The sequence below is a fragment of the Carassius carassius genome, chromosome 23 (assembly GCF_963082965.1).
Source record: "Carassius carassius chromosome 23, fCarCar2.1, whole genome shotgun sequence".
Classification (NCBI taxonomy): domain Eukaryota; kingdom Metazoa; phylum Chordata; class Actinopteri; order Cypriniformes; family Cyprinidae; genus Carassius; species Carassius carassius.
Window position 1 is genome coordinate 6,157,317 of NC_081777.1, and position 16,356 is coordinate 6,173,672.

A 16,356-nucleotide genomic window follows, 5' to 3' on the forward strand; every position below is an offset into this window, starting at 1 on the left:
GCAGATGGTAACACGTGTGTTGCACTTATTTTGACGTGATCGACCTGGGTTTGAATCTGCTTTTTAACAAAAAAAAATAAATAAAATCTCCCTTTTCAAATTTAAAATCACTTCTGAAAAGCATTTATTTTCAATGAAATTTAAGTAAATAATCAAAAAACTGAAAATAAAGTATTGATTAGGGTAAGGGTAGGTGTAAGGAAGCCTTTATTGTCCCAATAAGGTGGGATCCATTTTAGAATTTGAATTAAAATTCACATTTACACTCAAAACGTTATTTTTGCATACTTTTTTATAATATACTTCAATACTGAGGTGCAGATAATTGCCACTATTTGCAATAGTAGTAGTATTATAAATAGCAGAAAATTTTGCAATTTTAACATAGTGTAAATAGAATCTATTGCTATTTGCACTTAGTGTAAATAGCATCTTTTGCTATTTGTACTTAGTGTAAATAGCCTCTTTCGCTATTTACACAGTGCAAATAGCTGCAATAATTTTAATTAAGTTTTTTTAATATATCTACAGTATATATATATATTTTTTTTATTTTTTTTTTATTTTTTTTTTGTTTAAAATAATTTTATTGACATTACATTGCATCTTTCATCTCATCTTTATTAGTGTTGCCAAAAAAAAAGAAGAAACATCAGAAGACACATTTTCTGCTGAGTGGATTAACGCTGGTAGACAGAGAGAAAAACGTGTTGGTCACACGCAAAAGAAACAGAAAGCAACAATGAGAAAGAGAGCACAGCTGTTAAAGTTGAGATCTCCACAGTTTCATCTTCACAATGTTATCATCTCTTCCACACAGTCTCGCAGCTGTTGCGAGCTCCTGCAAAAGAGTGCCAGCCTCGTCGCGTGCTTCACACATAAAACTCTCCTTCTCCCAGGTGCAGCCAGGCGAACAATGGACAACCGCTTACGCAGTTCACAAGAAACCGCGGCAGAGACGTGGTGCTCGGAGTAAGCTGCGTCCATCTGGCACAGACGCCGTCTTTGCCGTTGCCCCAACGTTGCCAATACTGGGGTAGCCGGTCACGTGGAGGCTTCAGTTCTCACATGGACTCTTTCAGAAGCAATGTGCGAGGAACTAAATGAGCACAGTACACTGTTTTACAGCGTTTGAGTGGGCTGCTTTTGCCAGAGGTATCACTTCCACTCTTGGTATGAGAATGGAGCTGTAATAGCCCATATGGGCTCTTTCGTGGAGAGGTTTCCCTCTAGCTATGATAAGAACAGATGGAAAAGCCTTATTAGCATCTCATTTGGCCATGCAGAGCACGGTACAAAACTACAGGGACCATAGAGCTGTGTCTGTGAAAATGTACAGACAGTCAAGGAGGTTTTGCATTGTCATCCTGGACTGACAGCGATTAGATTATGCCATTGCACTTTAAAGTCAACATGAGCTGTTTGCAACCCATTTTACTTCTGCAACCTGAGTCAAGACATTCAGCAATAAAAATTAGCAGAGCAGGACTTGATTTTATCCATCAGGAATTGATTGAAGTAGCTGTTATACACCAGAATGGAACCAGATGGTAGGAGGATCGAAGAGTAAGAGAGATTTGAGACGTCAGCCAATAAGAAAATTCATTTTGGAGGCAAAGCTAATTATTACATTTAGATTGCAACCATTTTTGGAAGCTAAATAAGACCAGGATTGTGCATTAAGAAAGTAAATGTAGGGTCCATTTTGATTTCATGTTGACTTTAAAACAAAATATTCTGCAGTGACTACAGTCCTCAATGCATTGTGCGTAGGCCGAACATTTCAGTCACGGTTATTAATCAAATACTCACAGGAATGTGAATGAGATTAATATGGAGCCGTAAAGGGAGAACAGCTGCTGCCATGGAAGTTGTGACTACAAATAAAACTATAATGAACTCATAAAAAAGGCACAACGAAATTGAAAGATTCAACACTGCAGATGAGCACATCGTATAGAATGTTTAAAGCCGCAGTGTGTCATTTCTGCACCACTGGTGGCACCAGACAAAATTGCAAAACTAATGACTATTTCCCAAACATGTCTTTTATTGTTCAGTCAAGCAGGTAGCCTCCAACTCACGTCACTGTTTGAGTCAGAAGTTGGCAAGTTGAACACCACAGTGTTTACACTGCCTGCAAACAATTACCTGCAACTGTCTTGCAAAAATGAAAAAGAAAAATAATGAAATAAGTTACTCATGAAACACATCACACCACCAATCCCTCTTCATAAGTATAATTTTGATACTTCGATATCTGTGAGCTCTCCCACAAACAGAGAGGGAGAGAGACAGAGGTTCAACGACCTCCGGATGGAATGATCCATCAAAGGATAGACGTTCCCATAGAGGAGGGATCTATCATCAAATGGGCACATGCAATACGGAAACAATCCCCAGGCATTGCCAAACAGAGGTCGGAAAGAACAAATAAGGCTTTCAGTGCATGTTCTGCTGGCAACCTTTGGACAGCGAGAAGGAGAGAGGAGACGTGCAACTTAGCTTTTTTTACTTTTTTCTGAAGAGAAATTCTTTCTGTACAGGGGATATGGAACTCATATGGAAATGTTTCACAAATGGGATGTACTTAATAGCTTGAGCGTTAAAGAGAAAATGGATGCTTTGAATAAAGTGTCCTGCTTCCCATATTTTTATGACTATATTAATCTCACAAGCATGTTCAGAAGAGATCCTATTCCATAAAATAGCAGATATCACAAATGAACTGACACTCAAAACTTAATAATAATAATAATAATAAAAAAAAAAAAAATATATATATATATATATATATATATATATATATATATATATATTCTTTAGACCTGTACAGTATTGGCATTCAATTTATACTTCTATTCTCTTAACCATGTAAAGCCTTACACCCAATGGAATATACTTTTTTAGGAATTAAACTAAACTAAACTAAACTAAACTAAAAAATTGCATATGTGTTTTTTGTTGAGTATCATATTTGATACATATGGATTTTTACGGCTCATATAGTATTAACTAAAACAATATGAAAATCAAGAAAGACACACACAAAGACAATTCTGATTCTGACAAAACGTACAATAATAATAATAATAATAACAGTAATAATAACATATTAATATCAGTTGTCACTCTAAATCTCCCTATAATAAGTCTTAGTAAGATGATTCTTTAAATTCCTAGGTTTTATGATCAAAGTTCTGTAGTTTTCATCATTGGGGGACAAAATATACTGTATACTGTGAACAATGCAATACAATGATAATGTTCTGCATAATAAAGTAAACCTTAGTTGCCTCAGTCCAGTAAGTGTTCATCTTAAAATATTACTAACGATATAAAAGCGTTTACTTTTAAAAAATAAGCAAGATTTATCTGCAAAAAGATGTGTACCACAAACTGAAGGGGTCGTTTATATATATATATATATATATATATATATATATATATATATATATAATTATACTAAACGTTCCTTAATTGCTCAAACGAAAATCTCCTGGAGAAACATCTAAGGCAAAGTTGAGACTTGTGTGAAATATAATAGATAAACTATTAAGAAAGCAATAACATTTTCCACTGCAAAGTACCAAAGTTCTGTAAACTCACATCGTGACCTATTGCTGAACTCTCAAAATTTCCTGAACTGCCGTTTTGAAAATGATCAACAACATCTCTTTCAAAGCAGACGTGCGCTATACATATCAGCGGCGGAAATTTCCCGCCTGCAGAATATTTTTCTTCACCACTCCTCATTCAAAATCAGCCATTCAGACCGCCATTAATGCATTGCATGTGCCTGCGGAGCGTATCATCAAAACCTGCCACGGAATGAGATGACATCACCACATCCGCAACACATCACCAGAAACTCCAGATGAGACGTGGCGGGACGACGAAGGCCTGAAAGTTTACACGCAAACACACCCACACAAACAAATAAATGCTATGACAGAGAACAGCCAAGCGTCAACTCCAGCATGCAAAGCTATGCATGTTAAAAGCTCCCCGTTGAAGTGAAGAGAGAGGCGCACAAGCTATTATCAGAACAAAACTGCAGAAGCTCTCTTCAAATACTGGACCAATTTTGAGGTTCTGCTCAGCAATCTAGAGCAGCATCACCTCCCTTCATTATCATCTTTTGTTCTTAATGTATTGCAAAGCCTGAAGAACGAACTGCAGGTGTTTGATATGACAATTAGAGTGAAGGCAGAGGAGCGGCTCCAGTTTTGTTCTGTTTTCATTTGTAGTTCTTGTTTTCACACAAGTAAAGGCGGAGAAGACGAAGAAGATGCGGGATGCGGAAGTAGCTTGGAGAAATGTGAGTTTGTTGCAAAGTGCCTGTGATCAATACTAAAGAGGCAACAAAACTGTGATGCTATTTTGGGGAGAAAATGACAGAGTGCTTTATTCTGAATCTAGCATCTATCTGTTTGTGAGTTAATTGTGTGGCTGCTGGCACTGTAGTCTGATGTGTGATGTGACTGAGATAAATTAAAGAAAAGGAAATTATAGCAATTTCTTCTTCTTCACTGTCAGGTCGTACCGTAGGTAGGAGGCCAACCTCTATAAATGCAGCAGTGCAGAAACAATGTATGTGCAGGCTTCAACATGAACAAAAAGTATTTTGACACTAAAGCCACATGTCAAATGTTTGAATGCCATTTGCCTTAGATAATCAAATAGCAGTTATTTTTAAAACAGCACAATTACACTTTTGGACAACCATTGGATAAAAAAAAAAAGATTCTGACTGTCAACCAATTTTTGATTACGAGACAAGCAAATGGATTTTTATTTAGACTGCCAAAGGAAAATTACATCTGAATTATACCAGTCTTATATAGTTAAGAAAATGTATTAAATATAATCTTATTTTATTTTATTTTATTTATTTATTTATTTAGTTTGTTAGTTTTTTTTAGATTTATTGTAATTTATTTTGTTCACAGCCCTGGTTGTAAAAAAAAATTGAATATACTTAGAGAATATACATTTATAAAATATAAATTAATATACCTTTTTGGAGAAAAACAAGAGAACAAAGAACTAACAAAAATGTTTATATATATAAATGTATTGATTTATTCTACATTGATCATTGGTGCTCAATTGAATCAGAATGTAAAAAAAAAAAAAAAAAAAAACAACCTTGGCTTAAGTGTTCAAATACTTTTTGAAGCCACTGTATATGTGTGTTTGATGAAGAGTGTTCAACGAAATTCTAAATGAGCTTGTAAAATAAATAATTCTTATTGTACTGCTCATGTACTGGTCAATTCCTACAAAACTCACATTTCTGGAGCTACTATCACCTGGGCCCATGTTAAAGCTTTTCCAGCTACAACACACGCACTTGATAACTCAGATAAGCATCCGTAACTTACCCGTCACGTTGACCTCTACCAGTCCAGAGCGTGTGCCGATGCTATTGGTGGCGTCGCAGACATACGTCCCTCCGAACTCATAGGTCACCGGGCCTTTGAAGAAAAGGGTGTTGTTCTTGATTTCAATATTGTTGGGAAGCGATCCATTCAACCTGAGAAAAACAAACAGATAATATTTTTTAGCTGTCCCGTATGGAAACAGAGTTGGCTGGGAGACAACACCAACTCACATTGGTTAAGACTGAAATGATAGGTATTATCAGTAGATCAACTGTTACTATTAGGAAAGATTCAATCTTCTTTGTTAAAACAAACATACCAAGCATTCCAACAACTGCACATCTTAAACCGGCAGACATGAAGGGTGGTACTACAAAACGTGCGAACGGGCCCTTACAGGCCTGAATGTTGCCCCAGGAACGAGGGAGTAATTTGAAATGGTGAAAACAAACAAAGACAAAAAGCAGAGATGTCACATGTGGAAAAATGTGTTGTTTTGCTGCCACTCTTTCCATTCTGGGCTGCTGCACCTGACACTGGATCCCAAGTGATCAAGACAAACCGATCAGGAAAAATATGGAGTATGACTTACAATGTGGCTACACTTAGACTTTAACTGTAGTGTCCTAATTCTGGAGTCTTCATGGTTCAACTGCCCGTGGGTCTAGACTTGCCTCATTCTTCTTCTAAAGTTCGACAGAGGTCACAATCTCTGGGAATGTTCTTGTGGCAGATGTTCTCTTTGCCTCTTATCAGAGATCAGTATAATGATGCCTCCCCAGGCACCAGGCACCAGGCACCTTCAGATCATCTAGTTCCCACTTAACAAGTTCCTTCCTTCCATCTCAATGACACCCGGTGTACTTTAGGGTCCGGTTGACTGGTGGTGTCTTTTATAAGTGTCTTTCTTCTAATGGTAGTGTTCTCAAAGCAAGACATACGAAACAGTCGATCTGCTAGTACAATAAGGCATCCAAACAATATAACGGACCATTTATTCAGGTCAACAAAAGGGTGAGAGTAGAAAGCATGGTAGAAATCCGGTCAAGTCTCAGTCAGAGTAGAACAGAACATGCATAAACATTGTGTACTATAAGATGAAATATAAAAAGCACAGTTCTGATCCTATTTGGGTAAGCCTCATCTGAAGTTGTTCACATTATACTCAACTGTGAATGCACATTAACTTAATTCTATATTAATGTGGCATAAACATTGATATTACCAAATTTATAATATTCAGACTTGCAGAATTTGACCAAATTGTATGTTCAGCTTTCCAAATATTGTTGTGATGTGAAGTAAAAAGAACCAAAATAGCATCAGTATTAACCACCTTTATGCTTTATGTTTTAATATTTCCATAGTAAATACTATGTTTAATGTTTTAAAATCTCTGGAAATACATCATAATATAAAATCATTATTTTAAGGATGTCTGAAGCTATCAACAACCCTGGGTGATAATTTTAAAACTGAACTTTCTAATTCTTAAAAGTGAACACAATATTAAGTTATGCTAACGACCTATAGTATACTCGGTGGATGAATCATTATTTGTGATTATTTGTATTAAGACATTCAATTATTTATTTTATTGTTATGCTTTTGTCATTCTTTGTTTCATAAAGGCAAAGCCACCTTAACCACTACAGTGATTTTACCATGGATAAATGGTGTCATTAGGTATGATGCAAAGCAAAGCAATGGCTACTAAAAGTTCAATTACAAAATGTATAACCCTCACTAACACACATCACTACGTCTATCCTCGGACAATTTCACGCAAAACAACTCCTGGTTTGGGTTGTATTGTTTTTCAAATGTGTGTTTTTTTTTTTTGTCTTTAAGCAGAAGTCATCTGTTTTCTAAACTGTTGTTGTATTATTCATAACCTAGTTGAGGACACGGCCTGTGAGACAGATTTCAGCCCAAAAACGCAGAAGGTATAATGTGTTTCCCTAAATGCTGACTGCTGCAAAGCAATCTGATAAGATCCAGCAGACGGAAGACAGGAGGAGAGATAGATAAGGAAATTTGTCACAATGAGCCGTCTGAAGATAAACTCTGAGTGTGAGTGTTTATGACTGTTCTGCTTGCTTTATGATATATTTATGGTAAGAATCCTTGAGGCATGTTTTGATAGCTGGGAAATTAATGCAAATCTGAAACTTAAAGTGCGTAGGTGTGTAAGAGAGAATGTGTATGAGAAGTCTCATTATATTTCAAAGAGAAATCTGAAATAGAAGTTATATTTCATATAGTAATGCTTAGCCAGACTTTTGAGCATCACCATTAAAGTCTGGCCCAAGAATCAGCCAAGAATCACCAACTTAGGGAAATACTTAAGTAAAGTTATCCGTCGCTGTTCACAGTTTCATTACAGGAAAGGTCATCCTAAATAGTTGCAGAATAGCTGCAAATCTATCCAATCAGATCAGAACTTACCAGATCAAAAAAGTACTCAAATTTTGTGCAATATGCATCAAGAGGTTACAAAATTTCTTAAAGTCTGTGTGAAATGGAAATTGCGACTGAATTACTTGTTGCAAAGATTCAATTATCTTAAACTATTGTAACATATTTTAGAATTAAATTGAATATTTAATGGAGTATTTCATTCAATTTGTTGTGAAGTTGAGTTGACTTTACAATATTTTATAGGTAGGCTATATCTGAATCAAACTGAATATCAAATGAGACAAAACCGAGGGCAGGGCTTGGTTTTAGTGCACTTCCTTGCCATCTTTAGCTCATAGCAGACTGACAGTTGGAAGAGAGTGGTTAAGGATGTTTTGCAAAATCAGAGATGAAACACTACTTGACTAAAGATAACAAAAAAAAAATGTGATTTAACTTGCACAGAATAATTGTTTACCACAAGACTAGGAATGAGTGCTATCAAAATCACTTTCTTGTAACCTTGTATACAGAGAACATTATTTATAGGTTGACAGAAAATGTAAACACCATGCAACTTTCAAAACATTGCTTTGTATTTTTAAGAATCCAACCAGGCTGGCATAGCAACGTTGGCTCAACCAATAGTGTGAGTTTGGGGAAGTCGACCAGTAGCAGATCATGGAAGTGTTTGGAAAACCTGCAATCTGGTGAAGCTAGTGGTGCAGAAATTACACACTTTGACACATACTCTGTGTTCTTCCCAATGCAATTCTCTGTGCATTTTCAGAAGGCCATTTGTGTAATAAGTAACAATATTCAGCGTTTACAGTATGCCATGTAACAGACTTCCACACATTTGTAATTTAACTGCAGCTAGTGCTTGTGTGTGTGTGTCCATAGTTGCTCTGGATTAAAATGTTCTGCAACAGTGTGATGATGACTTCCAGTGTAGCGCCCAGGGGACCCTTCAGAACACATTTGGTGTCCGCTCTCCACTGCTGCTGTGGCCGTCCCCTCTTATCTGTCACGTTGGCGCCCGTGTCTCTCCCCATCACTGTCTTTTCCTCCACCTCACTCTGTAATCACACCATTCTCCTCTATCTTACCTTATTCTCCCATTGTTTATCATCTTGCTTTTCAAGCAACTCCCACTGTTTGAATGAGATACATATTCTTGCTATTTTTAGGGGTGCTTGCATCTTTCTTTTATCTGCTTTTCAAAGTTGAGTCATCAGTGTTACATCAGTGTTAGTGTGCATGTTTTGTGTTCACTATACAGCATTATTTTTGTAATACTGATCCTATTCATTCATCACTGATACGTTTATAGTTTTTATTAATATATTGAATTAGTACTTTTTTTCATATTGGCACGGTTGTGATTCAGCATTAGGTAATCACAATATCGCACTGCTACTTGTGTAATATTTCATTTATACAACAGATTGATGGCACAAGTGGGTAAATACATAAGAAACAACAATGGAGTGCCTTTAAAAAAAAACAAAAAAAAACAACATACTTTCCTCCGCTGTGGATTCTAATCTAAAATTGTCATTTTAACAGCTGATCCCAAGTCACTGTTACTAATTTGAAAACGTCACTTTACAACTAGTTATGAAGGAATGTTGAGTTGCTTTATTGAAAATATATCATATTACTGTATATAGCTCACTGTATTATGTAGAGTATTATGAGAGAGAGATGGATTGAGCGAGTGTGATTATCTGAATCTGATACAGCATTCATTCATTAGCTCAATCTCATATTCAAAATAAAACATTAGAGGAAAGTGATATCTTTGTCATACTATCCTTTCATCTTTTTGGTGATTTCTGATGACAGTGCTGCTCAGTGCATTTATTGGATGTGTCTTATAAGGTCTTGTTGAAAGTAAAAAAAAAAAAAAAAACTTACAATTCTGTTTCAGTCTTTTTAAATATAAATGGCTTTACTGCTAACACAATCATAAAAAATAAATAAATAAATTCTCGTCACCATCTAATGGTGTAACACTAAAATCATCGTCACAAACACACAGATACTACAATTAGTACTATTATTTATATAAAAAATTATTCATTGAATAATGATATTTTACATACAACATCAACAGCCATCATTGTTCTCACTCTCTTGTTCTCATCATTTCCGTTCTTAATTCCCATTTTCCTCATTTCATCCTTTTCCTTTTCTTCTCTTTGATTCTACTTCCAGTCTCAGCATGCCAATTGCTAATAAAAACTGCCTCAAGAAGACCTTAGCGTCATCCACGAGTCCCTCTTCATAGAGTTGGCTGCTGTATATGTGTCCTTTGATACCCTGAATAGCCCAGAATGCTCAGCGCTTTCTCTCTCTTGTCCTTTCTCATTAAAATCCACCCCAGTCCACAGAGGCAGTGCACCCTGGGCATTGCCAGTCATTAATCCACCACAGCTGAAGTCCGGTGACATGTTTTCCTTTCCCAGCTTTCGCTGCCTAATTACTGAACAAATTGCCACATTTATCTCTCCGTTTTTTCTTTTTTTTTTTGCTGCATAATTCCTCAATTTTTAACTGTACAAAACCTACTTGTCTACTGTGTCCAATGTTGTTGGTGGTGTTCAGTATTGTTCACATTTACATACATATGCATTCATGGGGATCTGTTAGGTGATGAATGACAGGATATTTCGCGGTGCTAATTGCCATATAAGTGTGGCACATGCGGCAATGCCGTGTCACTGAATTATAATGGTGCACAAGGGAGTTCGAGTAGAAGGTTACATGGGTCATCTTACAGAGTTGACCTAACCCAGGGGTGCAGGAACAATCTGGAACCGCACATTAGAAAACTTATCAGCTTGTCTCATGAATATTAATTAGGTGATGAAACAAGTGATAGGCTGATAGGTCAGGCCAATTAATTGGCATCGGCTTGCTGTGTCCACTGGCCCAAGAGTGTAAGCTGTAAAATCTGCCAGCAGTTACTTGTTTATTTATTTATTGTTATTTTATATTTATTATTATTATTATTATTATTATTATTAATAATAATAATAATAATGATAACACATCTACAACTAACCTCTCAAAAGACACTAACACACAAAGCTTCACAAATACAAATTTGTAGTTGGCCAAAACCTGTGCCATTAAAAATAATAATAATAATAATAATAATAATAATAATAAAAATGTAAAATGCCCTTGACCTCACATAAACTCTGGTACAGACCTGAGACTTTCTTGTCATATTCATATTCATTTGATACGCAAAGTAATGATGTCATTTTTTGCCAACATACTTTGCATCCAAACCCGTAGCACCAGTAACTCGACAACAATAGCCATCAGAAGACTCAAGATCCGGTTTCACTGTGTATCTCTTTCTCTGTTCTTTCAAACCGGTAAATCGGTACGGTAAACATTCAGAAGTACACAATGCATAGCTTATTTTCTCATGTTTGATCTTGTTTGAAAAGTTATCAATGGCTCCGTGACTTCTGAATAGACCCATTGTAAACGGCTTTACTTAACTTGATTGAGTGCTAACCACCAATGATAAAGAAGTAGTTTACGGAAGGAAATTATTATCTTATCAGTCATAAAACATCTATGCTGTCATGTAGTATTACAGTAAACTGAATATTTCAGAAGAGAACTCTTCAAACATCAAAAAAAACAGTTTGCTTTTTATTCTTCCTCTTTATGCATTTTACTCAAATACATTACTCATTCATCATATTATATTAAAAAACTGAGATAAAAAAAGTGATTATTTGTAATGTAGATTAGTAGGAAAAGCAAGAATAACTCACAGTTTCCACTGGTAGACGGTAACAGCTGGATTGGCATCTGCATTGCACGTCAGCTTTACATCTTGACGATTCAGATACCAGTTCCCGTCGAATCCCTCAATTTTTACCTCTGGCTCATCTATATATATAAAAAAAAAAAAAGACAGCTTTTCCATGTCACATGACTTGATGCTGGTTGCTTGTCATGATACTGATTAACGGCCTGGGCTCATAGCTAAAAGGTCAAGAGTTTACTTAAGCGATTGGGAGGAGAGCCAACAAGTGAAGAGTTACTGAGACTACAACCACCACTGTGCCCTTTAGCTACCCACTTAGCCCAAAGCTGCTCCAGGGCAACTATTCCAGAAATTGGCCTAATTGGATAAGAACCTCAGCTAAATGGCAAATTTCAATTCATTACAGCACAATTTTTCTATTAATGACAATATTAAAATGCACTGCATACTTGATGGTACCGGTCAGTAATTTCTATGTCTCTTCAGATTTATTCTTAATTGCTTTCATGAGCATGTATAAGACAGAGCAAATTACATTTGGAAATGTTATACCAAAGGGTAACTTAATTAACGAAACACTCAAAGTAAATCAAGAATCAGGACGAGGGATTCTCTGTGAACTTATTGCTCTAAAAACAGCCTTTCACACTGCAAAAGCAATGTATTCAATAGTGAAATGTGCATGGGTGAATAGGTGGATTTCCTCTGTCTGTATGCTATATGGGGGCTGCAATACTGCTCTAAACTGCCCTAAACAATAGCTGATAACAACAGTGACTGAGACAGGCCAGTGACACATCTCTTCTTGCTCTGAACCTCCTCCGCAGGACTTGCATAACAGTACAGCATTAACATCTTAATACGGAGCACAGATACTGTTTAGACATTGTTTGACATTCGAGTGGGGTTTTATACAAATATGTCAGATGGATCGTTACATCAGCTCAATGATTAAAACAGTTTAATTAAATCTGAATTTTGAGAAAACTGGATAAAATGCACTTATGCAATTTTGTGATGTATAATATGTGATGGATATTATATACTGATCAAAAGTTTGGAACACTGAAAAGTTTTGTCACATTTATTTATTTATTTTTAATTTATTTTTTTTTAGAATGAAGTCACCATAATGCATTTATAAAAATAAATACAATGAAATCAAATAAACAAATATTTATGAATGAATGTACTTTTTTTTTTTTGTACATTTTCAAAAAGTTGTTTATTCCTATGATAGCAAAGCTGATTATTATTATTATTATTATTATTTTAGCAGTCTTCAGTGTGACACACCAGAAATGATTCTATTATACTGATTTGGTGCTCACTTATTAATAAGGGTTCTTATTAAAAATATTTTTGGTGGAAATCATGCTACATCTTTTCAGGATTCTTGATGAATAGAAATTCTAATGATATGAATCTAATGAACAGAAAGTTCAATGAACAGCCTTTATTTCAAAACATAAATATTTTGTACCATTACGATTGCCCTTCCTGTCACTTTTGATCAATTTAATGCATTCTTATTGAATAAAAGCTATGATTTATTTGCTATAAATTCGCTAGCAAAAAAAAAAAAAGTTTCTTGAGCAGCAAAACAGTAAATTAGAATGATTTCTCAAGACACAGAATTTTGGTATAACGAAGCTGAAAATTCAGCTTTTATATATATTAAAACTGAAAACAGTTATTTTTAATTGTAATAATATTTCACAGTTTTGCTGGTTTTACTGTATTTTTTAATCAAATAAATGCAGTCTTGATGAGCAGAAAAGACTTTATTCAAAAACATTAAATAAAGAAATATCCCAAACTTTTGACCAGTTGTATATTTTATACATATTTATCAACAGCATAATTTCTTGTGTTCTTGCAAAAATTTGAAAGACATGAAGAAAACCATGGTTCTTACACTGAACGTTGAGTATGACGCTTTCTATAAAGCGTTCTGCGCGGTAGGTGACGATGCAGCTCAACTTCTGACGATGGGTCTCGCGGCTGGGCAATACGATATAGTTACTGCGCACGGTCACGGTGCCATTTGGATTGCGTGTTTCCTGAAACGTGGCTTCGCCCTTCAGAGTGGTGTCCCATTTGATGACGCTAGGAGGCTTGCCGTTAGCCGACATGCAAGTGGCTACGGGCATCTTGCGTCTCGGCGTCCTTGCCACGATGGTGGGTGAAGTCAAGGTCATCTTGGTCACTGGCCGTGCTGGAAGAAAGAAGCATACAATAAACAACACTCTAAGATACTAAAGTACTGTGTGAACAGAGGTGCCCTTGAGAAGTTGTGAAGTAAAAAAAATAAATGTTTTTTTTTCTCACTGATCCAGTGCCACTAACACTAATCTCACCATTCTTAAGTCTTTTTTTCCCCGTCAGTATAACTCAAGCAGTTCACTCATTTATTTTTCCCCTACTCTGTGTTCAAAGCTAAAGCATCAGTCAAGCACTCAAACAGATGTAGAAACCACTCGTTTCTTGCGGTGCCCAAAGTCATCCAATCTTGATCCTTTATGGGCTGCCAATTAGCAATTAGCAGGCCCGCTTCAAAAGGGAAGATGTGTGTTTATGTAAGTGCGTGTCAAAGAGTACTGATAGCAGGACTGAGGTTTGTGGCGAGGGTTGATATGACATGAAGAGGCTCTTTGAAAGCACTGAGCTGGTTATCTCCGTTCAGGTTGCTCACTCTTACTGCAGCCCCAGCGTTCTCAGAGGACGCATGTGAACGTGATATACAAAATGGGCTTGGGAGTTAACAAGCCACACTAGTAAAAAAAAAATTGTACTTGAGCCAAGCAGCTCCCTTTGCTGGCTTAATGGAAAACATATCAACACTTCATTTCTAATTAGATCTGCAATCAGCGGGAGCATAACCCACCTCTCTAACGAGATACTCCTCTCTTTCACTCCAATACACACAAACACGCACGCACACACACACACACACACACACACACACACACAGATACATGCACATACATCATGGTGTTTTTCCAACCTGTGCAGCTTCCTAAGAGACAAAATACAGCTCTGCTCTTGAATTAATTGTGTGTGGAAGAAAAGCTTTTATTGATGTCTGTTTAGGACATTTATTAAAGTTCACCCAAAAACAGAGACTTACGCACCCTCACTTTATACACACCATACTTATTTTTCATTTTAGGCAGAATGTCTGAGAATCTTTTTTTTTTTCTTTTTTTTTATACAATAAAAGTGGGTCATGATTTAAACAAGCTCAAAAAGGCAACATAAAAGTAGCCCATCGTGAACTTTATTCCATGTCTTCTGAATTAATTACATACAGATCGATGTTAACCTATTTTAACCTGTAGGTCAAACTGTTTCATTTTTTTTTTTTTTTTTGTGAGCCACTTATCTGTAACAGGATTATTATAGTTAAATACAACTGAAGATACTACTTAAATTGTAATAAAATATTAGTTAATTAACAAATGTTATTTATTTGTTTATTTATTTTATATATATATATATATATATATATATATATATATATATATATATATATATATATATATATATATATATATATATATATATATATATATTATTATTTTATTTTTTTGTCAATTTTCTGATTTCATGAATTGTATGCTTTTCATCAACACACAAACCCCATTTTGGAAAACCCTGATCTACTGTATAGCTTCAGAAGATCTGGAGTCATTTGAACTACTTTTACTGTGTGAATGGTCTTTTTGGAGCTATACTGTATAAGACCCCATCCACTTTTGTTTTGTCAAAAAGCAGCTCAGACATTCTGCTTAACCTCTGATTTTGTATGTCAAGGAAACAACAACATAATACAAGGTTGGATTCCTTTGATAAAATGAAAGCTTATCTTCACCTGTGTATGTAGCTTTTGTCAAGAACATGTATGGAAATATTAAACCTGCAGGTCGAGGCTGAGATGCCGCTCTTTCTGTTGGGGTTGAACACTGATCAACACATTTCAAGCGTACTGAATGTTTTAACCATGCACAGTACAGACCTGGAGCGGTCAAGGACAAAGATGATTTTTCTGAAGGGATTACAGGGTTATGAATAAAATATTGCTGAAACAACATCCATTTACACCTTACTACCTGCTAACCATGACGATGCCTTTAATAAAAAATTTCTCACCATGTCAGTGCTGAGTGTGGAGAATATTTGAGAAAATGACACCTACTTCTTTGCTGTCCATACATGGTGTTATATATGTGCTGAGAACCTGCTGCTGCGTGCTAATCAGTCTTTTGGCAATGAATCCAAATTTTCTTAGAAATCATTCACAAAACATTTATATTGAAAACTGTCACATTTCATGTGAATTCACTTCAAATTGTTTGTAAAACCATTCTTACATTAAAATTATGATTTGTGTGTTAATCATAAACAAATTATTCACACAAACTGCAGCAGTGTTTATGCACAATTTTGTAAACTGTTCGGAAAGCATTCATTCAAAGAGGTTTTTTTAGTAATGCTCTTTGTAAAAAAATATTGTCTTTTATTTATTTATTTCATTTCGTAATAAAATTCTTACATAAATTGTACCATTTAATGGGAATAACTACATGCATGGCTAATCTTACACACAATTTAGCGTGGAATATAAATGTTTCTGAACAAATTACACAATTTGATCTGCTTGTTATTTGCAAATGAAGCCCATTGTAACATTAATGTGAAAATGTCAGAATTATTTTATGAATAACAGAAATTCATTCTGCTCATGTTCCATGAATGATTCCCATTGAT

The 16,356-nt window shown here is 35.5% G+C and overlaps 1 protein-coding gene across 5 annotated transcripts in view; it reads right to left on the bottom strand.

Moving 5' to 3' along the window:
• nectin1b (nectin cell adhesion molecule 1b) overlaps positions 1–16,356 on the bottom strand; it is a 234,898-nt gene that overhangs the window by 156,526 nt on the left and 62,016 nt on the right. For all 5 annotated transcript variants that reach the window (XM_059506088.1, XM_059506091.1, XM_059506090.1 and 2 more), the window contains exons 3-5: positions 13,505–13,804; positions 11,591–11,708; positions 5,388–5,539 (exon numbers count right to left, since the gene is read on the bottom strand). In XM_059506088.1, the coding sequence (XP_059362071.1) occupies positions 5,388–5,539; positions 11,591–11,708; positions 13,505–13,804 (570 nt within the window). The remainder of the gene's footprint in view (positions 1–5,387; positions 5,540–11,590; positions 11,709–13,504; positions 13,805–16,356) is intronic.